We start from the raw sequence: 25,038 nt of genomic DNA, 5'->3' as shown, positions 1-25,038 counted from the left end.
ATATCTTTCTTCTATACCCATTAGTTGCACCCATGGATGACAAATGTTTAAGGTCCCAAAGCTTTATTTTCATTATATAAATAGTTATTCATATGTCTTTATAATTTATTACCGGTATGCAGTGAGTCAATATATATCTTATTTATATAACTTGGGAAAAATTCTTTTAAGTTAATAAAATATTACTAATTTAATTTGTTGCAACACAATTCCTTAGTTCTTGTTCTAAAAAATCTTATTGACAGACAATAAAAGTTTAAGAGGTTTAATTTAAAATTCTAAAATATTAAATAAAATTGTGTAGCCTTTTAACTAAAAAGCTCAAATTTGAAAAGAAAATTAACTACATTCCAAATGTTATGACTATATAGAAAAATAATAAACTTCTCTAAATATCAATTGTAACTTATTGTATATTTTTCTGATGATTAATTATAAGAAGACTTTTGCTGTTGAATTAAAATTAATTGTGACCAGAGATGTTGAAATAAAAACTCCATAATATGAAAAGAAAGAAGTGGGAATATTTTGCCTCTGTAGAAATCTTTTCAATGTATCGTTCGAAAGTATTCGGACTAACCTTGGTTTGCTTGGAATCCTTACATTGCTGGAACATCAGTTCATGATTCGAGTAAACACATATTTTCTCTAGCGGTAACATTTCCAACAAACATGTGCAAGCTTATCTGAACACAACTTTTAATTTCATGTTCAATACATTTACATCGAGACCTTTCCCTTAATATTTCATTTGAAATGAGTTGAATGACTCAAGTATGATATTTAATTCAAGATTAAATTATCTCATTTCTTTCAAAGTTCCATAAACTATTCTTCATAAAGATCCGCACACACCCAATAAATTTTTTGAAGAGTTTGAGCAACATAGGCTCAAAAATCCAATAGTACAAAGTTAGAGTTCGAGCAACATAGGCACAGAAATCCTAACACTACAAAGAAGTTGTGTTCCCAGGCATGCCTTTATGTAGGAGGAGGTAATAATAATTTAGCACCAAATGGTGTTTATAGTAATTAGTTTTGGTAAAGATTTTTATTCAGATCAGTAAGAAATATAATATATACAGTGGAGAATTACTTAATAACTTAGACAACTAATGGATTATTACTACTATGCCGGATAGACGTGAGGGGAGTAATGAGAACTAATAAGAGATCCTTCATTGACCTTTTCCATCCCCTCTTACGTAACAACAACATATTCTGTGGAATTTCATGAGGTCTGGAGAAGATAAAATATATGCAGACCTTATCACTATCTAATAAAGATAGAGAGACTGTTTTCGAGAGACTCTCGGCTCAAATGTAGCAAATCCAAGTATAAACAATAAAAAAACATTGAATAAAAAATATAGCAACTAACAAGGAAAGCAGTGTATATCCTGCAAGAAAGGAACAAGAACAATAAAATAGTGCGACAATCAAAACTCACTAAACAACCGACTACAATATTACAGCTAGTACGACGACAATTACCTAAACCCTCGAAAAAGCAAGACAACACTTCACTGCCTACTAACTTTTTACCTAATCTGCGTGACTGCGTCCTCCACACACTCCAATCTTACATAACCTACCTAATTTAAAAGCGTTAATTAAGAGATTAATAAAGACATGACACCAAATTAAGCACTTTGAGAGAGAAGAAAATGACAAAAATGGTCTCTTGTATTTGGATCAGATTTAAAATAGTCCCTAAACTATGTTTAGAACAGTTTCGACTTTTAAGTGTATCAAAACTTAGTAGCTTTATCTCCGTCAAATATTTAATGAATTTTGTGTGCTAATTTGACGGAAAAAACACTAATATAAAAATAAGGAATATAACACTAACTTATTAAAAACACACTAAAAAAGGTCCTATCAAATTCTATAAACTGTAATATAAAAAAATTGTATCAGACACCAAAATTAACAGAAATTGCACCGAAAAAATTAGACCAAACTATATAAAGAGATTAAAAATAGCAAAAATTATACCTTCAAATGTAAATTCTCGCTAAATCCTTTTTAATTTGTAACAACTTTTATCAAAGCTAACCGACAGAGTCCGTTAAATATGTGATGGAGAAAAAAAAATGTCAAAACTATTTAAAACATACTTTAGAGACTATTATGAATCCATTATCACAATAAGAGACCATTTTTGTCATTTTCTCCGATATATAGTCATACTAATGTGAACTGTCCATTAGGGTTAAAGAAATTAGAGAAGAGTATTACATATGTATAATTAAATAATTGATAACCTAAGATAATTAAGAATTATTTTATATAAGATAATAATAAGTGTAATATAAGTTTTTACCAAGGTGGAACTCCTTTGTGCCTCTCAAATGATTAAAGTCAAATGCCAAATTCAATTTAATATTTGTGCTGATTTTTTGATACAGTGGAAAAAGTCATGACTTTCATTTGCCAAAAAATAATACAACCTCCGTCCACTTTTATTAGATAGACAAAGATCTTTTCTCATTTAATCAGAAGTGCTTCGAGTCTTATATGGTGTGAATCCGAATTAATCAAAATCTCAAAACAGATATCGAAACCAAAGAAAAAAAAAAAGACAACAAAGAGTGGTAACATGATACTCATAGACGTGAGGAGAACTAAAAGACCCTCCATTGACCATTTCCTTTTCCCTCTTCACAATCCATCCAATTTCCTTTACACAAACATAACTACTTTTTTTTTCCTTCTTTTTCTCTCTTCCACTTCTCTCCCCACTCTCTTCTCCCTAGCAATTTTCTATGATGAACAAACAAACAACAATACAATAATTCCCATCTAACATTTGATTTTCTTAAATGTTCTTACAATGTATCGCAGGACGCTGACTATAAACTGGGATGGTCTCGGAGAAGACGATGACGATGATCACTTCTTCGAGTCCCACGACCGCCTTTCCACGGTCGTTCCCCAAGACTTGGCGTCCTCGGGGTCAGATGATGAGGTCGAATTTGAGGATAGTAGACGTTCCTTCTCGGCCTCACTTTCTATCAAGAATACTTTCCGAGGCCTTGAGATGGGGACAGCGAAAACAAAAACCGTCTCCATCTCCAATCCTTCTCCGTCTCCACCTCCTCCTATTGTCATGGAAGACTACGGCATGTGGATGGCTGAACCAGGAGATGTTAAAGAGCGTCGAAAACGCTTACTCCAGGGAATGGGGTTGACAAGTAGTAAGGAACTCCTCAAGCTAACAAGTGCTAAAGTTGTGAGAGCCATTTCAAGAAAAGTTGATACATGTCAAGATTCTTCCATACCAAAAGTTGAGATTAGTCCTTCCAATCAAGAGCTAATTAAACAAGAGGAAGAACAAGAACAAGAACAAGAGCCAGAGGCTTCAAATTCGCCACCAATTTTGCTGCTCAGGTCGAGATCAGACGGTGACATAGAGTTTTTCTCCGTAAATACCAAGAAAAGGAAAGAACAGTTACTCGGAGACGTTTCTAAACAACGTCTTACCAGGACATTTTCAGGAGTTTTAGGACCAGCTACAAGAATATGCCAGTATACAAATTCTGCTGCTGTAATGGTGCCGCATAAAAAGGGAACATGTAAATCTACATCACCACAAAATGGAGGTGAAACACCATCATCCACATTGCCAAATGGAAATGCTGATTCGGGATTTGCTTCGTTTTTCCTGATAAAAAATCTGGACACTGGAAATGAATTCATTGTTAAAGAGTCCAATGAAGAGGGAATGTGGAATAAGCTCAGTGATCTACAAACAGGGAAGCAACTTTCCATGGAGGAATTTGAGAAATCTGTGGGATACTCACCTGTTGTTAAGGAACTGATGCGCCGTGCAAATGTTTCAACAAATGATGAAAGAAAACTTAACGTAAATGCGTATCTCAGCAAGAGTTTCAGATATAGCAAGAAAACAGGAGTTGCTCTATTGAAGAACATAAAAGGAGTTGCAAATAGTATGAGCATGTCAAAAGTTGATAAAGAAATTGAGATACCTGCACTAGTGGAACAGAAACAGAAACAGAATTCCTCCCAATGGATTAAAGCGCGGCAGCAAGGAAAGATTCACAAAGAATTCACAGCTTTGCAATTGTGTCAGGAAATTCAAGCTCATGAAGGCTCCATATGGACCATAAGATTCACCGCGGATGGTCGGTATCTAGCAACTGCAGGGGAAGACAGGGTGATTCATGTATGGGAAGTGCAAGAATGTGATGTTATGTCTACAAAACAATCCGATGATCCGAATTCTGTCAGTGACACACCAATGGCTGGTAGTAATTCGGATCGTCCACCTCTGCCAGTTATGACTAATATGCAATCAGAAAGAAGGAAAAAGGGGAAGACTTCTAATAAAAAGAAGGGAAACTCACTTCCAGAGTATGTAAATGTACCTGAAATTGTATTTGCTCTCTCAGACAAACCAGTATGCACTTTCAGTGGTCATCAAGATGATGTCCTGGACCTATCTTGGTCAAGTTCTCAGGTCAGTTTTCATGCTCATATCAGTTTACTACTCCGTTTCCTTCTAATCTGTACCAAAAAGAACGATACCTTTCTATATTTACAATAAACTTAGCTCTAAGAATTCATATTATCCTTAATGACATGCTCTTATAGACATAGGGATGTGCATTTACACACTACTGATATGTGTCAAAGGTATTTCTTTATTTATATAACTCCACAACAGTCAAACTACATCATATAAAACGAAATGGAGTGAGATAAAATGTCAATTGCTGAACAAGAAGGAATTATCTGATAAGGAGATTATTCCAGTGAAATCTTGACTTGACATGCTAGATGAAATTTTGATGCAGCAACTCCTTTCATCCTCAATGGACAAGACAGTCAGGCTATGGGATATCGAGACTCAGACCTGCTTAAAAATGTTTGCACATAACGATTATGGTGAGATACCACGTTACATTGTAGCTACTCATCAATCAACTCCCGTGTTAAATTTACCATCACACATTTTTACATCTGATGAATCTCTGTGCGGCAGTGACCTGCATACACTTCAATCCAGTAGATGACGACCACTTTATCAGCGGTTCACTGGATGGAAAAGTTCGAATTTGGAATGTATCTGATCGGAAAGTTGTGGACTGGACAGATCTTCATGAAATGGTTACTGCTACTTGCTACTCTCCTGATGGCGAGGTAGTTATATATCCAACTTTTACTGGTTTCCAACATGCCAAAAACAACTTACCATCAATTGTAGTCATATTAGAGAGCATTCACAACTATCTTCAGAATCAACTTATTAGAAGAATCAACAAAAGAAATAGAACAATTGTGATTCTCTAAGAAAAGGTGAATTGTATCACCTGATATGTTTTTGTTTTTCCATTGTTGAAGGGTGCTTTAATTGGCTCACATAAAGGGAGCTGTCGCATGTACAGTACCTCTGGTAAGTAAATCATTGCATAGGTTTCTATTAAAGTGATAATCTGCAGAGAAATGTGAATGTTAACTTCCGACGTGTTTGTGATTTAGAATGCAAGCTGGAACAAAAGGACAGCTTTGAACTCGAACCCAAAAAGAAGTCCGTAGCCAAAAAAGTCACTGGTTTTCAGGTATTTCTCTTTTCTATATCAACTATTCATTAGGTAACCTTATTTTGCAGGAGACCTATCTAAGACCTGAACTTGTTCATGTCCAGTTTGCTCCAGGGAATCCAGCAGAAGTGCTTATAACTTCAGCTGATTCTCGTGTCAGAATTTTTGATGGATCGGAAATGACCCATAAATTTAAAGGTACTTTCCCTAAAATATAATCACTTGGAGAGCTTGAAATGGGTTATTGTGTACATAAACTGTGGATCTATTATCTTGCATCAGGTTTACGGAATACAAGCAGCCAAATTTCAGCTACATTTAGTCAAGATGGGAAGTATATCGTAAGTGCAAGTGAAGACTCTCAGGTGTATATCTGGAAGAGAGAAGAACCTAAAAGTGCAACTAGTAAAACTAAAAGTGTAGTAAATGTTCAATCGTACGAGCACTTCCCATGTAAAGATGTTTCAGTTGCCATCACGTGGCCTGGCAGTATAAAGAATCAGCCACCACTTGCAGATCAGATACATTCAAGAAGGGATTCGAAACGTTCCCCACCACCTCCACTTCCCATCAGTGGCTCTCCCACGAGGGAAGACAACTCGGCTGGTGCAAATAGCAAGAGGAATTTACCACCTCTGCCGGCCAAGAAAAACAGTGCAGCGGAAAAAATCCAAACTTGTCAAGATGAGGACTCAGCTCAAGAATCTCCAACAGATCCTGGAGTTGGTGCTAGTGAATCGTTTTCATCGAGTTCTCCATCGATCAGAGATGGCGACTCACCTTCTGTGTCTTCGTCCAGCAGGTTTGATGGTAGCAACAACCAAGGAAATAACATTATCCAATCCACAGCATGGGGCATGGTAATTGTGACAGCAAGCTCGGGAGGGGAAATCAGAGTCTATCAAAACTTCGGGATGCCATTGAAAGCTAGTCGTCCGAACAATCTCTTTTGACACTTAACTAAACAACTTTGTGAATTGAGAAAAAAATGCTGCCTACATTAATCCCATTTCTAGGCATGCAATCTATTCTTTATAGTTGTTAAGAAGTAGAGTCAAGGTCAAGCTGAGTATGCCTTCCGTTTCCAATGTCTATGATGTCAAACAGGCGATTTTGGTACCATTTTAGATTAGACACCAATTAGTCACAGTTTTGTTCAATGTTACAAGAAATTAAGCATTTTTGGCTTGTGAACTTGCTTTGTGTAAAGCTCTGTTGTCTTTTGTAAGTGTCAGCAGATCCGCTGCTGTATATAATCAGTAGTTCGATACATGAGATTTTAACACATTTACTTACAAATTTTTAGAACATGATAATTTGAGCTTTTCGAAGAAGGAGGATCACTTGGTTACCTCCAGTATTGTGGTGGCTAAGACTCAGATAGATTACCTACTCTTTAAGGAACGAGGATAGAGGCCTTTGTAAGGACTGCAAGGTTATACCAAGTGAAATCCTACTACCCAACTGTCCAACATAAGCTTATGGTGATGGACTTGAAGATCAAGAGGAAGAGGAAGAAGAAGAAGAAGACTTGGTTTGACCAGTCGAGGATCAAACGGGGTGGCTTAAACCCCGCTCGAGCGCAGAGATAGGGGAGAAGTAGAGGCAATGGGAGCCAGGGGGAGTAGTGGGGATGCAAATAACATGGCATTAGGGAAGCACGTTGTTTGTCGTAGTATTAGCCTTACATATGTAGTGTCCTTTTCATATTTGTAACCATTCTGTATCGATTGTGTTTTTGTTACCGCATTATTAAGATGTTGTTACTGAATGTTTTGTACTGCTTTCCATATTAGTTGTCATGTTTTATTCACTATCCTATTGTCTTTTACATAACCATTTTGATTTGCTACAGTTGAGCCAAAGGTCTATCAAAAAACACTCTCTATCTCCACAAAATAAGGTTAAGGTAAGGAGAAAAGCTCTTCTCAGAAGTTCTTGTAAAAAGAAAACTTGATTATGGTTCTCACCTAGATGGATTTAAGGTGCTAGTTAGGACCATTGTGATTTTTGCTTTCAGTATTCCTTTTTTATGATAAGCAGGATTTCTAATGTTTAGTTTTTGTAACATTGCGACAATGTCATCCCATTCAGCGAAACTTATGATCGTATTAGAAATGTTGGATCACTATTGAAGCAAAACCCATCCTATACACTGACCAATTTATAGAGAGATAACTTCAACTAGAAACAAATGCTAGTTCAAAAAAATGCTTATCATTGAAGGCATGTGTTTTACCTTGGCCAGAACCTAGTACTGAAAACAATAAAATGTGTATTCAAATTTGTTAACACACACATTGCAACTTTCATGGCAATGAAAGTTACCCGGTATACGACAGAAATTTCAGCAACTGCTATGATTTAAGCTACCTAGTAAAATTACCTGTTTCAACAATCAACAATGGACTTAGCTAGCAGTCACCCATAGATTTTACCTTCAACTATCGAAATTTGATCTGTTTTTGAAGAAATTTCATTTCTACTCAAAAAATTTCAAACTTTTTTCAAGTAAAAGACATATCACAGCTTCAAAAACTCAAATTTTCAAGTTTCAATTTTGAAATCTATGGTCAAACCGAACCTTATTGTTAAGCATAATCCCAAAATTACGAGTAGTTTAATATCAACAAAACAATTCAAAGCAAATCCCCAAATTTAACTAAAAAATTACAAAATACATAAAGAAGTTACTAATTCATAAGAAACACAAAATATTAAGCATTGGAAAGTGAAGAAAATTACCCAAGTTGTCGCCGGCGTGCTTTACTTCAATCTGCCTATTTTCCCTAATTCAAATGAGCTCATTTTTCAGTGAAGAGGAGATTGGAATTTATTTATTTTTGGAAATAAAGTCAAAATAAAATTGATAATTTTAAAATATTAAAATATGTATGCAAAAATCTCAATTGCAGAAATATTTCTTTTCTCTCAAAAGACATCAACGGAAAAATGTAAGTTTTAATGATTTTTCAAAATTTATTTAGAGATAAACTCAACTTAGAATAGTCAAACTTTATTTTATAACCAAAAATATCACATTGATATTTTATTTAAAAAATTATCTATTAATTTAAATAACTTCTTTATTATATTTTATTAAAATGAAAATTTCAATCTATTTATCATATTTTTATAGAATAAACTTCTTGGTTCATTTTTACTTAATAAAAACTACTCCCTTCGTTCCATTTTATGTGGCAACATTTGACCAGACACAGAGTTTAAGAAATAAATAAATACTTTGAAATGTTTACCAAATTGCCCTTTAAAAAGTAGACTCACTTTTCTCTTTCCTCATAAATGTATTGGAGTACTATTTTTAAGATTAAATGGGCCCAACAAGGGTAAAAGAGGAATTGTACCTTTAAATACTTACCATATAAGGAAATGTGGCATTCTTTTTGGGACTGACAAAAAAGGAAATGGTACCACATAAAATGGGACGGAGGGAGTATTAGTTATTGTATATGGACTTGACACATCTATTAAGATATTTTATCATATTTCACGTACATTTTATAGATGTTTGATATATTATATTTTTTTGATTTTCTTATTTGGTGTCCGACAATTATATTGGAGCCTTTGAAGTCCAACTAAATCTTGATTCGAGCTGAAAGTCCAATATTAAGAATAAATGTTTCCTAACAAAGACGACTCTTGTATTAATTCTGCAGAACAAAAATGAAGCAAGTGCTTATTTATGTGAAAGCTTTGGAATATTTACTTTTACAACTTTTAATTTTGGATGGTTACATGGTACTCCTATTTATTTTAATTTTTTGGTCTTTCAGTCGAAACTTAAAACGTCGTAATAATGATTATATTAATTTGTTATTGAAGAGATTCAAACTCAAATTTTAAAATTTGATGTATTGTAAATGTGAATCATTTTACATAAATAATGTATATATTGAAAGATTCAAATTATTGAGAGGAGCTCATATATTAAATTGGAATTATGTAGAAGAAATTTAAGTTAGTTAGAATTGAATAAAATAGGTATAAAAAAATAGGAAAAATTACGTGGTTAAGCAAACTTATAGTACTTAATTACTCATCATAGCTATAGTTTGCTTAATTACCACTCGTGACTAACATTATACATTAATTACGTGGGATGACTTTGAGTTTGTATAATTAGTCACGTTTGTATATGTATAATTCGCCACATTTGTATAATTCACAGCTAACAATTTTTTTGTTTGATTTGTATTTGTATACGATTGTTTATATTTGTATATGACGATGATTTCCTTTGATTTTTTAAGTTTTGTCATCATATACATTCAATCTTTTTGTGTATACCTTTTTAAAAGTTTGTTTAAAACGTGTAGTTTTTTGGATTTTGTATAATATGATTTATATAATGTAATTTGTATGATATATTTTGTATAATTGTTTAAAGTTCATATATTTATGTTTGTATCAATTTGTTATTTCGAGTTTTATTATATTTGTATAATTCCAGACTTTATATTACTCAATTATACAAAAACACGTGAATTATACAAACGTACCTGCGAATTATACAAACGAGATGCGAATTATACAAATTATTGTCCTCCCTTGCTCGCCTCTCTCCTCCCTCTCCCAGTCTTGCTCTCCTCTCTCCTCCCTCACCCAATCTCGCTCGCCTCTCTCCTCCCTTTCCTAATCTCGCTTGCCATATATACAAATGCATATGTATAATATACAATTATCTAACCGATATACATATACAATTCACCTCTCTCCCACTCTTTGCCCCTACGAATTGTAATTATCAAACTATAGCTATGGAGAGTAATTAGGCTATTTTTGAGTGGCTATATGTGAATGTTTTGTATAAACAATGTATATATATATATATCTTTGATATATAATTATATATATACACACACATTTCTAATACATAGTTATGCATCATATATACATGATTATACAATATTGATAGATACATACATAACTATTAATATAATATCGATATATGCATTGCATGTACACACAACTATTTTGTTGAATTTTTTCTTTTTACATTTATCTTAATCTCTCTTAATTTATATTATTGTCTCCGTTCATGTATATTTATCCATTTTGAATTTTGAAAGCTCTTAAAAAATAATACAAGTACTTAAAATGAGCAATTCACCACAATACACATATTAATTGATGCATGATTTTAGATTTTAAGAATAAATAATTAATGTTAAGATTAAAATAGGAAAAAAAAACGCACATCAAATTAAAAAATGTGTGGCTTTTCTTTGTCGGTATGCATGTTTAGGGAATATTTCGTACATCAAATTAGAAAATTTCCATCAAAATGATTGATTCAAATGTTAAAACTACTTATATTTTTTCTGATTAATTTTACTAGTCATATTTTTTATTTTTATGAACTTGCAAACTTAGTTTGGAGTTATATTGGGATTTGTTACATACTTATATTAGGACTCCCTTAATTGGGAGTACTATTTTAGATTACTGTCATCGTGTGTTATGATGCGTACATTGTTAATTCCCCCAAAATTAATATATATTCTATTCACATATATAGCTTATGTGAGCCGTGGCAGAGCCAGGATTTTTAATAAGGGGTTCAAAATCTGAGAAGTAAATACACGAACTAGTGAAAGGGGGTTCGACATCTATTATACATATCTAAAAAATAATTTTAACCATGTATAAATAGTAATATTTCCGCCGAAGGGGGTTCGGATGAACCCCCTAAGTATATGCTACCTCCGGCCCTGTATGTGAGTATTATTTACGAAAATTAAAGACGTAAAATTGCAACTAATGATGTATTGTTGTAAAACTTAAGAACAAAAGAACAATATAAAGAGGAAGGCAAGAAGAACAATATCAGATAATTTTCTTTCTTTCAAGTGTATTCAACATTATTCTCAACACCACTATTTATAGGATTACATTGAGGAATACCAAAGGGTGTCAACTGTCATAAACATTACATTAAACCTTGTGAATTACTACACATTAAGGAGGAAATAAACCTAGGAGTTATGGTCATCCATTTGACCACATTATCAAAAACATTACTACTTATAAAAGAGGAAATTAATCAAGGAGCTATGATCATCCATTAACCACCAAAATGATTTACAACATGTATATCTTATTTCATTACTAAAAATTATGTTTTCAATAGACTTTCGATTGAATGAAAAATATATACCAAGTATTTCCTCTACCCCAATATATGTATCATTCTTAGTATTACTTTTTAATATTCTATTCCAAAATAACTTAAGCAAAGTTTTTTAGATGAAAATATCGCATACTTTAGTTTGTTATTAAAGTTCAGAAATTGAATCTCATGCTATCTATACTTTTCCCATGAGAAACAAATCAAACTCATGATAAAACAAAAAAAAAACGTATTGAAAATATAGTTAAGCAAATAAAAGTCTTTTCGATCCTCCTGCTAAAAGGAGAGACTCACACTATACCAAAAAGGTTTTAGTGGTAATTATTATTTGTGAATGTCCCTAAAGCCTATAATGATATTGGTTCCAATGATAATTAACTAATATCGATAAAGACTTAAACACTCTTTATTAGTAATATTTATATTTACTACCGTTAAAGGTTATTTTTGTTAGTGTCAAAATCTTTTAATTTGTTGATCACATGCATAAATTAGGTTTCAAGCATTTGCACAAACATGGGTGCATGACGTTGGTCTCTTGCCCCAATAAGAAAACCTGTTAATTAATCAAATATATATATTTAAAAAAAAACTAAAGAATAAATTAGTTAAATGTGCACCATGGATTCTCTTTAATAATTTTTGTGTTAAGGTAAATATTAGAGGGAAAAACATGCAGAATAGAATATATTTAATCTATATTAGGTACTATAGTTGTAGTTTAAGAAAGTTGTAATTTGTAGCTATTATTTTCTTAATTATTGGTATTCGCTTGATTTGTATAATTCGCCAGATTTGTATAATTTGGTACCTGATAGTATAAATCTAGAATTTTGTATATGCTTACCCTAGCTATTTGATATAATTTATGAAAAATTCATAATAAATTACTCTGTTAATATATTGGCAAGCGAAATATATAAATGAAGTTTTGAAAAATTCCTAAATATATAAATACAGAATTTATATATACTTATCATATTTGTATATTTGCAAGCAAAATATACAAACGAACAGAAATACACAAACCACACCCTCCATAGCAAACTAAATTATAGCTATAAAACACAATTATCAAAACTATAACTATAAAGCTTTATTATTATATCTATTAGATTTGCTATTTCTAAATTTTTCTCAATAAACAATTGATCAAGTTTGACTATATATATATGGTGTGTGGACCAGACTGAAAACATGATATATTTTCTTTGTCAGAAGCATGAAGAATACATACAAAAAGCAACAATATAATGCAGTGCCCATATGGCAAGTTAGTCAGGCAGATTCATCAAAATCAAGAAAGAAGGATCTCTAAGCCAGAAGAAGAAGAAGAATTTAAAGACTGTTCTACTCTTCTCGAATTTCGTGCCAACAAATCAGAAACAACCCACCCTGTCATTCACGTTTCAGTCTTGTTTTATTTGACTGCTTACCTCATCCTTATTTATAATTTGGAAAAATCTTTTTGGCCAGAAAATTTGGTCAGAATTTAGTCACAATGGTAAAATAATATATTTTATGTTATGTTATTTTATCTTTTTGAATATTTTTACCATTTTAACTTTAATACTTTTAATTAAAAAATGAAAAAAAGATCATTTATTTTAAAATAAAAAAGATATTATAGATTTTTTAATTTTTTTGCCAAATTTTCTGACCATTTAGCATATAAAAAGAGTTAAGACTTAAGACTAGTGATTGCGACCTGTTGAGGCAATTTTTCGACAGTCAATGTTTATAATTTCTAATCGATATATATATACAGAGAGATTATACATTAGTTATATGATTTTATCAATTATATAGTTACATTTTTCTCTATGAAAATTAATTTATCATACTAGAGTATGTTATATGATAAAGTTTTTTTATTTTATTTTTCGTTTGATGTCGAATCGCATAGTCGGAAATGACGCTCTTCAACAAGATTTTTTTACACCAAAAATTTAAATTCGTAATTAAGGATGAAGCAGTCCTAATTATATCATAAAAGCTTATGGTGAATGGAGTGAGTGTGTTACAGGAGAAACTATCAAATCGTTAGCGTGATTGTTGGGGCAATTAGGTACGGAATCCCAGAATTATTTTGGGTGAGGTGTTAAAGTACAGTAAACACAGAAACCTCGGAGTTTGGGAATGTAACAGGGTGGGCATATTTTGGTGTCTTTTAAGAATGTTGTCCCAATATTCTTGTATGTGTGGGTGGTACTGTGTGCATAACTCGCTCCCTTCGATTCTCATAATTTTTTTATTGAATTCTTGTCGGTGTTCGATATTTATATGAAAGTTTGATTAGCAGAAAGATTTACATTGAGTATAAAACATTTCTTAACAAAGATGACTCTATATCTAAAGGGACTCAAATCTAAAACGTTTTGGTTAAAAATGAAGGAATATTTATTATTCCATCACAATCCTTATTGGTCACTTCTCATGATTAGTAGTAGTAGTATAAAATGAGAAAGTAGCACTACAATAAAAGAGAGATTCAATGACAATTAATTTTCCTTTGACCGACATTTTATCTAGAGTTGTTAAAGTCTTTGGCGATATTTTCATTCTGACCAAATTTTTTAGCCAAAAGAATTTTTCCTATACACCATACAAGTAAAATTGGAGGGAGGAAATAGTACCAATTATATGATCAAATTTATCATTATAGAATCATGATTAGTACAAAATTGTTTAAGAAATCATTGTTGAAATTATTGCAATTAGTAGAATCAAGCATTGGGAACATGACTCTAGTTTCTTGGGAAAATGAATATTATATACCCTCTAGATCTAAGCTAGATTTACTAAGAATAATTCCTAGAATTGGACAAAAGTAACAAATTGGAATTTTTCAAGTACTACTACTAATGCCGTACTCCCTTCGTGTCATTTGTGTGGAAATTTTAAAGGACAAGGGCTCGTTTTGTATGAGAAATAAGGGATAATTAATTTTGAAATTATTTTGAAGTGCAAGTTTATTTCATATTTAGTTGAGATAAAATTGTTGAATAACTTATTTCATGATTGTAATAATATTTTTATCCCACATTTTAAGAGTGAAATAACAATCTTGAGACAATTAATCTCAAAATAATTAATTTCTGAATAACTTATTCTCAATCAAACGAGCCCTAAGTATATGGATTGGGTAAAAGAATTACTTAGATTCTCAATGTTTTTGAAATCAAAATTTACATATTAAAAAATTTATATAATAAGAAGTGGTATTATATATTATATTATAGGTATCGTTGAACAAGTCAAAATAGTATGATGGATAACTATTGTGGAACGTAAGAAATATAATAATTATTAATAATTAAAAATATCTCAAAAAGAACATCTTTCCTCCCTAATTATTACTAATACTATTGGTAAATTAATCGAAATAGGAGTATAAAAGAATATGAGACATTAATAATAACAAAGATAGTCACCACCATAAAAGATTGTGATTGGGCGTTAGTTGCCCCTTCTTCCTTAATTGACAAGAGGTATCAAATCTAAAATTCTGAATATAAGTTGTCTTTGGTATTTGATAGGGAGTAATATTTTACCCTTCTCAAGTGATTTTTTCAAAAATTAATCAGATCTTAAAGTAGTGATATTAGACTTCGAATGAAAAATCAAATAAAAAATTGTTTTAAGGTTGATGAAAACGATCTTAAATCTACCTTAGACATGTAAGAATTTTTATGGACGCAATAAACAAATGTATATAAAAAAAATGTAATCAAAGTAGGATTAAAAGAAAAGTAATGATAACAAAATAGCAAAACATATAAACAAAAGTTGTATATGCACTAGACGATCATAAACTTGCAATAGACAATCAACACTACTCAAATGAGCAATATTATACATAATTAATCGTGGAAATGTTTGCTGGATAAACTCATTTCAATACATGCATTTTAAGGGGAATATATATCTTTTGTATCATTTCATGGATCAGTTTATGAAAAAATTAGTTAAGACAATATTATATATCAATACGATTTATATTAGATTACTGTAAGATATCTACTCAGAAATTAAAATGTAGATTTCATGTCTAACATAAAGCTACTACAAATAACTACAAAAAAGTACATCCATTCTCCAAAACATATTCAACATAAATTTATAAAACAAAGCAAACTACAAATAAATGGAAAGATAACCCCAAAAAAAAAAAACTAGAGATTCTAGGGTTTTGAGACAATTTTTCTTCCTAACATATGAATTCCTTCTACAGTACAAACTATTGCTGACAAAATTGTCAGCTTCCAAATGACTAACATCGACATAGGAAAAGAAGGTGAAATACAAGACTAAAAGCAAGATAGTGTTAACTCAGCATCGATCCGCGACTATTTTGGCTCTTTTTCTAAACATTTCATCTACTAGTAATTATAGTACATTATTACTAGTGGAAGAAGAGCTAAAACTCGCGGAAAGCTCATTCCAATTAACATTACCACCATTACTCAGCCAGTTTTCGTTTCCTAAAAACTGACGTGGCATACTTGCAACATGATCTTGGTGGTCTTCCATTTTCATCAATGCCAGCTGAGTCAACATAGGGTTAGAAACTTTGGGCCTTATTTGGCTTATGACACCACCTCCACCCGCGTCATTACATGTGTAATGAGCCTGGTGGAAAGGGTAAAGCCCAGAACCAGAGGCAGAGCCAGAACCAGAAGCAAGAGATGAATCCAATCCCCCGTATATATTATAAGGGAATTGGTTCACTAGTTGTTGATGTAGCCGCCATTGCTCTAAGTTGCTACCCATTCCAAGCTGAAAATTCATGTTTTCATTTGTTCCCATGACGATTGGAGCTGGTGATGACGAAGAAATTGATGTGTAATTCATTTCGTTTGGGGTGAAGTGTTGATCAGTCAATTGTCCTAACGGGGACATGAAACGTAGAGGGTGAATTGGAGGGTTCATAAGACCTAATAAACTAGCTGCTGATGATGGACTAGAAAAAGTACTATTGTTATTGCTTGTGGAACCAGAATTAGTAGCTTGAGATTTGGAAGTATTATTATTATTGCTGGATTTAGCACTAGTAATAGTAGTAGTACTACTGCTACTAGTGCTACTTCTTTTGTTCCTACGACAGCCTCCACCCACGGGGACGCTCCTCAAAGCGCCCCCTCTCGTCCAGTACCTTCTGCAGGTCTTGCAGAAGTGACGAGGTTGGGAGAGGCTGTAGTTGTTGAAGTAGCAAAACTTTGTGTTTGTTGACTCACAACGAGGGCATTTTTGAGTTGCCTCTGACATTGGTATGTTTGCTAACCGGGCTCGATCTGCCATCGAGCCTGGTCTGATTGAACCTCCACCACCACCCACATGATGAGGCTGATGTGGAGGTGGTGGTGGTGGTGGAGGAGGAGTAGTACTCGCTAGTGGCGGCGGTGGTGTTGGTTGTGATAGTCCTGATAGAAGCTGAGGATTTGGGATGCTATATCCAACTTGCTGAAAAATGAATTAAAAAAATTGTTTAGTATATGCTACAAATAATTTAAAGAAGTTAAAATACAAATAAAAGTTGAATAAGAATATTTATCTTTTTATGAATTCTTTACTTTTTTTTGTTCAAGAAGCTAGCTATTGACATTAGAATTTAGAATCATCATATTATTGTTTCAAAAAAAAAAACATACCTGTTGCCAGTTGGATGGATCAAGATAAGCAGAAATAGAGGAAAAAACCATAGTTTAATTTCTTGAATAATGTAAAATTCACTTTTGTAAAAGTTTGGAATGGGATATTGTTAGTGGAGAATATCACATCAAAATGGAGGAAGAAAGAAAGAAAGGGAGAAAGCAAGAGAGAATAAAGCTAAAGAGAATTGAGAATATATATAAGGAGTAAGGAGGTTGAATAAAGTGGACAAAGGACTTTATACAATTATGTACATATATACAATTAGGTACTTGGTTTATTTCTCACTTGTCTATTTTTGTTTTGTTTATTTTGCTTTTTAAGAATTCAAGAGGATCTTTGCTTACTTAGTCTTTAAGCTTCTTAATTATTAAATCTTACCTTGCTTATTATTAAGAGTCGTTTGGTTCACATTTAAGAAAAAAATTAGTCATAGAGAAAAATATTTATGCACTGATTAATAACGCAGGAATTGTTATGCAACGAATGATAGTGTGACGATGATCGTACAATGAAAGATTGGATACTCTCCTTATTTCAATTTGTTTATCTAATTTTGTCTTGATACAAAATTTAAGAAAGTAAAAGAAACTTTCGAATTTTGTTGTATCTTAATCTATAACAAAATGTGCAATCCTTGAATATCTGAAATTGTCTAAGTGGAAATAGCTTTCTTATCATTCAATGAGCATCTTGTATTTTCATAAAAAAATGGGGTAATATAATCCTTACGTAAGGGCCATCCTATCCAACTTCCAGGCATTTAAGATATGTTTCAAGCGTGGATGATTATCGTAAGAGATTCCCAACATATCATATGATTCTCGTTCTTGAAAATCCACGCTTTTCCAAACCCAGAAACAGACGGAATTCTAGGATTCCTCCTGGAGGCAAATACTTTTAGGCATAGCTCTTCTGGTTGATCCCACACCATCCTCTATTCTCGTAAGATGATACACACTAGCTAACAGCCCGCCATGCGCTACATCATAGGCACATTGAGAGCGTAGATAGTTGTACCCATATACATAAAAAATGACAGCAATGGAATGCCAATCCTCGGGCTTTATTTGTAAAGTCTCTATTCCTTGGTAATCAAAGCCCAAAGTTCTATGAATTATCCCATGCTTGACTAGCCAAACAGACAAACGATCCTGCATCTTTTTTATCTCTCCCGCATTTTTATTTGTATAAGTATTTTACATTTACGATGAAATTTATGTGTCTTTAGATAATTTTGCTAAATCTAATTACCTACAACATTCATAATACAATCCAATAGAAATAATATTTTGCATGCAATTTTACATGGCTCATATATTATGCTGGTATTATGTGCATCTTAAAATTAAAGTTAAGTTTACTACTTTTCTGAATATTCTATTTAGCGAGGAAACCAATACAATAAAATAATTATAGGATATAAAATGTTACTCCCAAGATAAATGATTAAAACTATAAGTGATGAATTAATTAATTTGAGAAAAAAGGCCAGTCTTGGGTGCTTTAGACAAATATTCTCAATTTTGTGAGGGACCAAATCAAATGTAACTTTTTCTACGTCCCCCCCCCCCCACCCCTCAAAACCTGCCCCTACCCACTAAAAAGAGGAGGGGGGATATAATAGTTTGTGAAAATGAAAAGTTATGTGACATATATTATAAAATTAGTGGTACAGAAATTAAAGAGAAGGATAATCCTTCATGGGGAGTTGGGACCTCACATTCTAAAGTGAATAGAATCAGACATTCTGTCTAAATAGTTAGTAGTACAAAAAATTATGAGGCTAAAGTTATGTGTGTGAATATGATCTTATTCAGGGCGAATTTAAAACATGATTCGTTGTCTCTATTTGTATAGATTATTATGGGTGATATGGGGTTGGGTGAGGCGGGATGTGGAATAAGAGTATATTTTATTGAGGAACAATATGGTGGTTGGACTTCTCTTAAGGTAACAATATCATTTAACATGCCCGAACAAAACATCACAATTTAAAGTGTTTAGAAATAATACTTCAATATTATCAGCGCATTGCGCGGGCACGCTTACTAATTTATTGAATGGTTCAGTCTGAGGTCAATCAAATCATGAAATAGTATTCTTTTGTGTCTGGACTTCTCGTCCCAATTCATCTTCTGTTGGTTCAAGAACTATTATGATCCTTATAATCATAATGTTGATCTTGAATAGGTCTTTTGCCTCTATTTAGGCGAGAGACATGTTATTGATAGGAGAGTATAGAAGTATTCGGCTAGAAGCTTTTGCTGGATAGACTGAACGAACTACCATCCCCCTTATCACTTCAATAAATATATATTGAGATAGATAGATACATACAGCGTAAATTTGTAGTCGAGCTCAGTCTATTACTTCCTTGCAATTTGACGAAATTGTACATTTTGCCTTAAAATGAACTAATCTATAATTTTTGTCCTAAATATGATTGTTTTTTCATTTATTTTTTCCTTAGCAATCAATTTACACCTAATGGGATATAGGTTCTTTAGAAACAAAATTCATATTTAAACATAATATATGAAATATTAAAATACAAAAATATAAATATACACCTTGTGACTTTTTTTTTTAGTTACGAAGAACATAAATTAAAGATGAACAAAAAAAATAAGGACAAAAGTGAAAATGACCCTTGCAAGTTTTAGATGGACCATCATTCCGATCCACGGGGTGGCCAAAATTGGGCAACAGAACAAGATGGGCCTACAGGCTCTGACAGAATAGGCCCATTGGACATTTAGGGCCCAATAGGAAAAATGCCCTTTCAGAAGGAAAATTTACACAACTGAGTTTAGTTTTTTTTTGTTTTTGATTTCCCACTCGGTATTCGGGCTCCCAACAGGATTTTGTCTATACCCAGGGGTTGAACCTGAAACCTCTGATTAAGGGTGAAGCAGTCTCATCACTGGACCACAACTGAGTTTAGTTGGAGAAATAAATCAATTGAGAAAAAAATATTGAACTATGACTAAAAAAGAATTGGAGGAATACTTTCCCTCAAAGGGACATCCATTTCAATTTACTTAAGTAATTTAATGAGATAGGTGTTAAAAGTTTATAATAGTATAATTTTACAAAAGAGGTTCATCTGAATCCTTTTCAAATAGGGCAATACCCTAGCTCCGTTGACCTTTATCTTCACCTTATAGGCTAAGCTTATTGTTTCTCTGTTCAAATTATCTGTCATGATTTCTAACAATAATTATTTAAATTATTTATCATTTTAGAAGTTCAAGATAAAATAATTATTTTCCCCCATTTTATTGTTAGTGATTCTTGAGGATTACAAACACCTCAATAAAATGTATATATATATACTAGATGGGGATGGCCCGTGCTCAGCATGGGCCCAACATAATAAATGTGCTCACCGTTGATGATAAATTTTATTGCTGAAAAATATATAAAGCACAAATTACAAGGAAACAATTTATTTAAATTATGTGTGTAATAGTAAAAAGGATGACGTAATAAGTAAGGAACAAAGTATGCTTATTGAATCTATTAATTGTACACAATAACAAATCATCTATAAAGTAGAAGAAATTAAATGTTGAGAGAAAAGGAAAGGAGAATGTTGCAGACGTTGTTGGAAACATTCTGCTTTTATCTGTCATTCAAATTCTAGTGGTTTCACAACTTCTGGACTTTCCAATGTTGCCATGACAAACATCAACTGTACATTTCTTTTTTCCTCTTTTGATGTTGTATGTTCTTGTATGAAATGAGGGAATGAATATTTAATTCCTATACCCTTTCTTGAACGTAGTTAATTGCCTTAATGCTATTATTGTGGACTCTCTTTTCTCTTCTTTTGAGTATTCTCTTGTTGGTTTGAAAGCTCACTTTACATTCTAATATCATATATTATATTATATTATATAATATTACAAATATTCAGAATATGTACAACAGACATCAGTATGATGTTGATTTGAACGATCTGCAAATACTAACTAATATAATACAACCAAAATAATATAGCAGATGTTTTAGTTCAGTTATGGTATATAAGAATGGCATGTCATTGTTTATCATATGTAGAGGATGCTGGAGTTCGCTTCTTAGTAGCTAATCTTCTTCATTCAAAAAACCATAGCATAGGGAGACTGATTCATTTTATTCCTCCTATTAAGCAAAAGTGACAAAATGGAGTGAGGGAGTTCCTATAATTAGACAGTTTAAAGTCTGTTAGAAACTGAAAATATGGCAACACATAGCAAAACAATTTAAATATTACCCTCCAAACTGGCACATTTTTAGTACAGTAACTGGAAAAGAGCAAATGGAATTTTCAGAAGCAAAACTTTGAAGCTAAACTTATATGCTCATTAGGTATCAAATAGAAAGTCATGGAATCATGATAAAAGTGATAGATTCCCTGTTGAATCTCTTTGTGATCAGCTCTGTAATTAGTATAATGCATTTCCCTAAAAATAGAAGACATTTGAATGCTTAATAACTTGAGAAACACACACAGATCACTGCCCAAAGAGCTGGTCCTAACTCTGAAGTAATGAAGCTGCTCAATTGTTAAAACTAAAATAATCTAATTCAGATTCTTCATTCTCCATACTTTCTTTCCTATAAAGGAATTTAATTACATTAGTAATCCAACTCAGAATGATCAAAATCCAACACAGTTAAACAAATTTGAAATTCCAAATGAATGATAAATTTGAAGGGAGAAAAATGTAGTGGGTTGTAAATTCTTGCAGTGGTATACTTCGTGGATTTCAAAAGACTTGCGCAACTTACTGATCACATTATGAACAATATTCTTCGAATACCTCAATGATTCCACCTTTAGTTTTTAAAACTGTGTTTTTATTTTTACCACAACTTTTTGAAATACTTCTAAATATTTGGAATTGTTAATCATGGTGACTTATAGTTTGGTGTGAAAGTCAGATGTAGACTGACCTTTTACACCTTTTTGGTTGGTGTGGGTGGTTCAAATTTTCGGGCGTCGCATTTGAAGAACCAGCTGTAGTAGTTGTTGTCATCACCTCCACCTTCACTTATTTCCAAAGGCCTTATCTTTTTAGAATTCCTATCAATAGTGCTCTGTGGAGTATGTTCCTTTTCCATGTAGGAAAGAATGGACAAAGTTGCATGCGTGCTATTTGAGCTACCCCAAGATGACTTCCTTAGCTGAATTTGAAATAGTTTGTTTGACAACATCTGATGGACATGATTAAGAGACAATGATTGCCGCTGTAAATGTAAAGAGTTACAACAAACACTTTAGAACTAAGCATATATGCTAAACTATTTCTGCTCAAGATATATGGTATTGTGACAATACATGTGTATAAGTAGCCAGCGGGAATGAGAGATCACCTTAGCGCAAGTTATGTCAAATATGTCTTCCGCTGTCATGGAGAGTAATTTTTCTCCCAATTTAGCAGAGATAGATGTTGTGGTTGTAGCAGTACCATCAATAAGATCAATTTGAAAGATACACCTGAAATCATGGCAAGTTTAAAATTTGTGTATAATATACGCAATATTTTGTACAAACTGTAATTTACAAGTCAAAAGTATAGTACCGAGGTACTAATGCTATTTTGCGATTGCATTTTGGACATTCAAAAGCCTTTCTATCCTTTGTGCGCTTCTTCTGTTTGCATCCTGAGCATTCAAGCACACAAAACTCTTGGAATTCATATGATATGGCCATTTCTGCCTCAACATAGAATAGTCCTATCTGTCGGAAAATATCATATACATAATACGTGTTAAATTACTCATGAGTAAATATAATTTGTTTTTATTATTTAGCCAAATCTAGACAATGAGAAAAGTAATAAGCATACTCTCAAATGACCAGCTTCAAGTATGACTTACAGAAGTTGCTGATGACATTTCTGCAATAGAGATAACTTGTTGGCCAACAGGAGTCACTATCATGGGAGAGACATATGAGCTTGTTGAGGTTTGCTCTGACGCACGACTTAACAATTTTTTTTTATTTCTTTTGCCCTATTGTTATAACATATAATATGTTTAGTAGGTTGTTTACATGTAAATTAAAGCTAGAGAATAATGATGAAATGTGAGTACCAGTTGATCAGTTCTACTGCCTGTGGGTAATTAGGATCCACACATACTGTGGAATTGAACCTAGTCTGCAGTGACAACCCTGTATAACACATAGCTTGTTTAATGTTTTGTTATTATCTAAAATTATGTTAGAAAAAAGTTCAGCGCATGTGTACCTTGATAAGTAGAGATTCCTATACTCCTTCCGAGGATTACAATCAGATCTTCCTCTGTTGCCATTTTAGCTGCAATTTCATTTCCTTCTATTTCTCCAAAATCTTCCCATAGAGTGAGGAGAAACTGATTTTTCCTGAGAACATGAGGAGAGAAGACTAAGTACTATGATAACGCCCAGACCATAACTGATGATCCGATCAAACAAATCAAAAAAGTCTTTACTCATTCAAAATATTTTCAGAAAATGGGAAAATAGAAGGTGAAATCTTATACTTACTGATTGTCACAAAGGGTAATTTCTCGACACTTATGATGACTGCGATCTGCGTATTTTTGAGGACCACAACGAATAACGATTGCCAGTATATCTGGTTATATAATACATAATGAAATGTTGTAAGTGTGTGTTTCAGTAAACATGTATATTTTAGCCTGATAGTAGCTATTAGGATCGATATACCAATTTCAGCAACAGAATCAACTATCATATGAGGAATGCGCTCAAAGGTTGTGATATTCAACTTGGTTGGTGGTGGAAGTGGTTTCTCAAGTTCATTAGATGGTTTGATATGTTCAATTACTGTTTCTTTGTCAAGAATCCAGTAAAATTTATGTTTTGGCTTGCCGTATGAAGTTGGCGAGACTTTGACTTTTGCAGTAGAGATGAGGTAGGTATTGATGAGTGTAAGCTTATCTGCATACTGCTCAATTTCATCGGCATACATAACTTCCTTAATCTGGCATTCCTGAAAGTAAGAGTTATAGAAAGCTGAGATTAGGTCTTATTTGGATGCAAAGAAATTCCAAAGCAGAACCCAAAAAATATAATAAAAGGAAAACACATGCAAGAGTATCCAACACACCTGAAATCGAAGAAGTGCTACAGTAGATGAAAAAGGTGCAAAAGAAATTCAAGCAACATTAGAATTTGGGAATAAGAGAAGAAGAAGAACACTTCAAGTACAACTTGTTTCATAAGAGAAGAACAAATAAATAAAAGTAGTATTACATTTAGTAGGTACAATTATTTATTTAATGAAGCGGGTCCACATATGGTACAACTTGTATTACTTTTGGAACCATTCCTTATTGCTTTTCGTACAAAAACCAAAGAGAAATGTTCACATGAGGTAAAAAGAAAAAGAAGAATATTCATAAGATAAAATATAATAATGAGCTGACCTCTTCATCTTCCAAAATCAAATTTTGGAATGTACATTTCTTGGCAGCACTTTCTCGCGGGTGTCCGATTTCGACAATTTGAACTTTGCAAATCCAATCTCGTGTTGCTAATTCTATTTGGTCGATGTTCAATCTTAGTACCATGTTTGTACGAAATATATTTAACCGAACAATAGTATCTGCAGGATAGCATGACTATTGAGTCAAAGTCCTTTCTTTTTTAGTGTCCTTTCAACATGG

At 32.6% G+C, this 25,038-nt stretch overlaps 3 protein-coding genes and 1 long non-coding RNA gene across 5 annotated transcripts; 1 reads left to right on the top strand and 3 right to left on the bottom strand.

Annotated features, from left to right (window-relative positions):
• The first annotated feature begins 2,453 nt into the window (after window positions 1-2,453).
• On the top strand, window positions 2,454-7,381 carry LOC102602947 (WD repeat-containing protein 44-like). Its single transcript, XM_006349450.2, has 7 exons — window positions 2,454-4,483; window positions 4,821-4,911; window positions 5,009-5,166; window positions 5,368-5,419; window positions 5,506-5,585; window positions 5,672-5,765; window positions 5,850-7,381. Exons 1-7 carry the CDS (start codon window positions 2,837-2,839, stop codon window positions 6,518-6,520), a joined length of 2,793 nt encoding a protein of 930 aa, XP_006349512.1. The 5' UTR covers window positions 2,454-2,836; the 3' UTR covers window positions 6,521-7,381.
• Window positions 5,098-8,514, bottom strand: LOC107060969 (uncharacterized). 2 transcript variants are annotated; one of them, XR_001473672.1, is made up of 3 exons: window positions 8,313-8,514; window positions 5,337-5,459; window positions 5,098-5,188 (listed from the first exon to the last, which is right to left on the bottom strand). It is a non-coding gene; the product is annotated as an uncharacterized lncRNA (long non-coding RNA). The 2 variants fall into 2 exon arrangements; XR_001473673.1 differs by having other exon boundaries at window positions 5,164-5,256.
• Window positions 8,515-15,840: 7,326 nt separating this feature from the next.
• LOC102602609 (dof zinc finger protein DOF2.4-like) lies at window positions 15,841-17,523 on the bottom strand. Its single transcript, XM_006349449.2, has 2 exons — window positions 17,373-17,523; window positions 15,841-17,184 (listed from the first exon to the last, which is right to left on the bottom strand). The coding sequence occupies exons 1-2, from the start codon at window positions 17,421-17,423 to the stop codon at window positions 16,111-16,113; spliced, it is 1,125 nt and encodes a 374-aa protein (XP_006349511.1). The 5' UTR covers window positions 17,424-17,523; the 3' UTR covers window positions 15,841-16,110.
• A 3,932-nt stretch (window positions 17,524-21,455) lies between these two features.
• On the bottom strand, window positions 21,456-24,986 carry LOC102587825 (replication protein A 70 kDa DNA-binding subunit D-like). Its single transcript, XM_015309597.1, has 9 exons — window positions 24,799-24,986; window positions 24,077-24,362; window positions 23,894-23,984; window positions 23,616-23,749; window positions 23,461-23,539; window positions 23,245-23,379; window positions 22,947-23,104; window positions 22,738-22,861; window positions 21,456-21,560 (listed from the first exon to the last, which is right to left on the bottom strand). The coding sequence occupies exons 1-6, from the start codon at window positions 24,940-24,942 to the stop codon at window positions 23,352-23,354; spliced, it is 762 nt and encodes a 253-aa protein (XP_015165083.1). The 5' UTR covers window positions 24,943-24,986; the 3' UTR covers window positions 21,456-21,560; window positions 22,738-22,861; window positions 22,947-23,104; window positions 23,245-23,351.
• Window positions 24,987-25,038: the final 52 nt, after the last annotated feature.

The sequence above is a fragment of the Solanum tuberosum genome, unplaced genomic scaffold (genome assembly GCF_000226075.1).
Source record: "Solanum tuberosum cultivar DM 1-3 516 R44 unplaced genomic scaffold, SolTub_3.0 scf00106, whole genome shotgun sequence".
NCBI classification, from domain to species: domain Eukaryota; kingdom Viridiplantae; phylum Streptophyta; class Magnoliopsida; order Solanales; family Solanaceae; genus Solanum; species Solanum tuberosum.
The sequence above is the reverse complement of the archived record's forward strand: the minus strand, read 5'-3'. Positions and strand labels throughout refer to the sequence as shown.

What these genes read in the sequence shown, in the direction of transcription:
- LOC102602609 (XM_006349449.2), bottom strand. Translation starts at nt 17,423, where the DNA reads ATGGTTTTTTCCTCTATTTCTGCTTATCTTGATCCATCCAACTGGCAA. An exon ending in ATCCATCCAACTGGCAACAG is followed by an intron (nt 17,185 to 17,372) that starts GTATGTTTTTTT and finishes TTCATTTTTCAG; the next exon opens with CAAGTTGGATATAGCATCCC.
- LOC102602947 (XM_006349450.2), top strand. Translation starts at nt 2,837, where the DNA reads ATGTATCGCAGGACGCTGACTATAAACTGGGATGGTCTCGGAGAAGAC. An exon ending in TATCTTGGTCAAGTTCTCAG is followed by an intron (nt 4,484 to 4,820) that starts GTCAGTTTTCAT and finishes ATTTTGATGCAG; the next exon opens with CAACTCCTTTCATCCTCAAT. An exon ending in GCTACTCTCCTGATGGCGAG is followed by an intron (nt 5,167 to 5,367) that starts GTAGTTATATAT and finishes CCATTGTTGAAG; the next exon opens with GGTGCTTTAATTGGCTCACA.
- LOC102587825 (XM_015309597.1), bottom strand. Translation starts at nt 24,942, where the DNA reads ATGGTACTAAGATTGAACATCGACCAAATAGAATTAGCAACACGAGAT. An exon ending in ATTACCCTTTGTGACAATCA is followed by an intron (nt 23,750 to 23,893) that starts GTAAGTATAAGA and finishes TCATGTTCTCAG; the next exon opens with GAAAAATCAGTTTCTCCTCA. An exon ending in AGGAATCTCTACTTATCAAG is followed by an intron (nt 23,540 to 23,615) that starts GTACACATGCGC and finishes TGTGTTATACAG; the next exon opens with GGTTGTCACTGCAGACTAGG.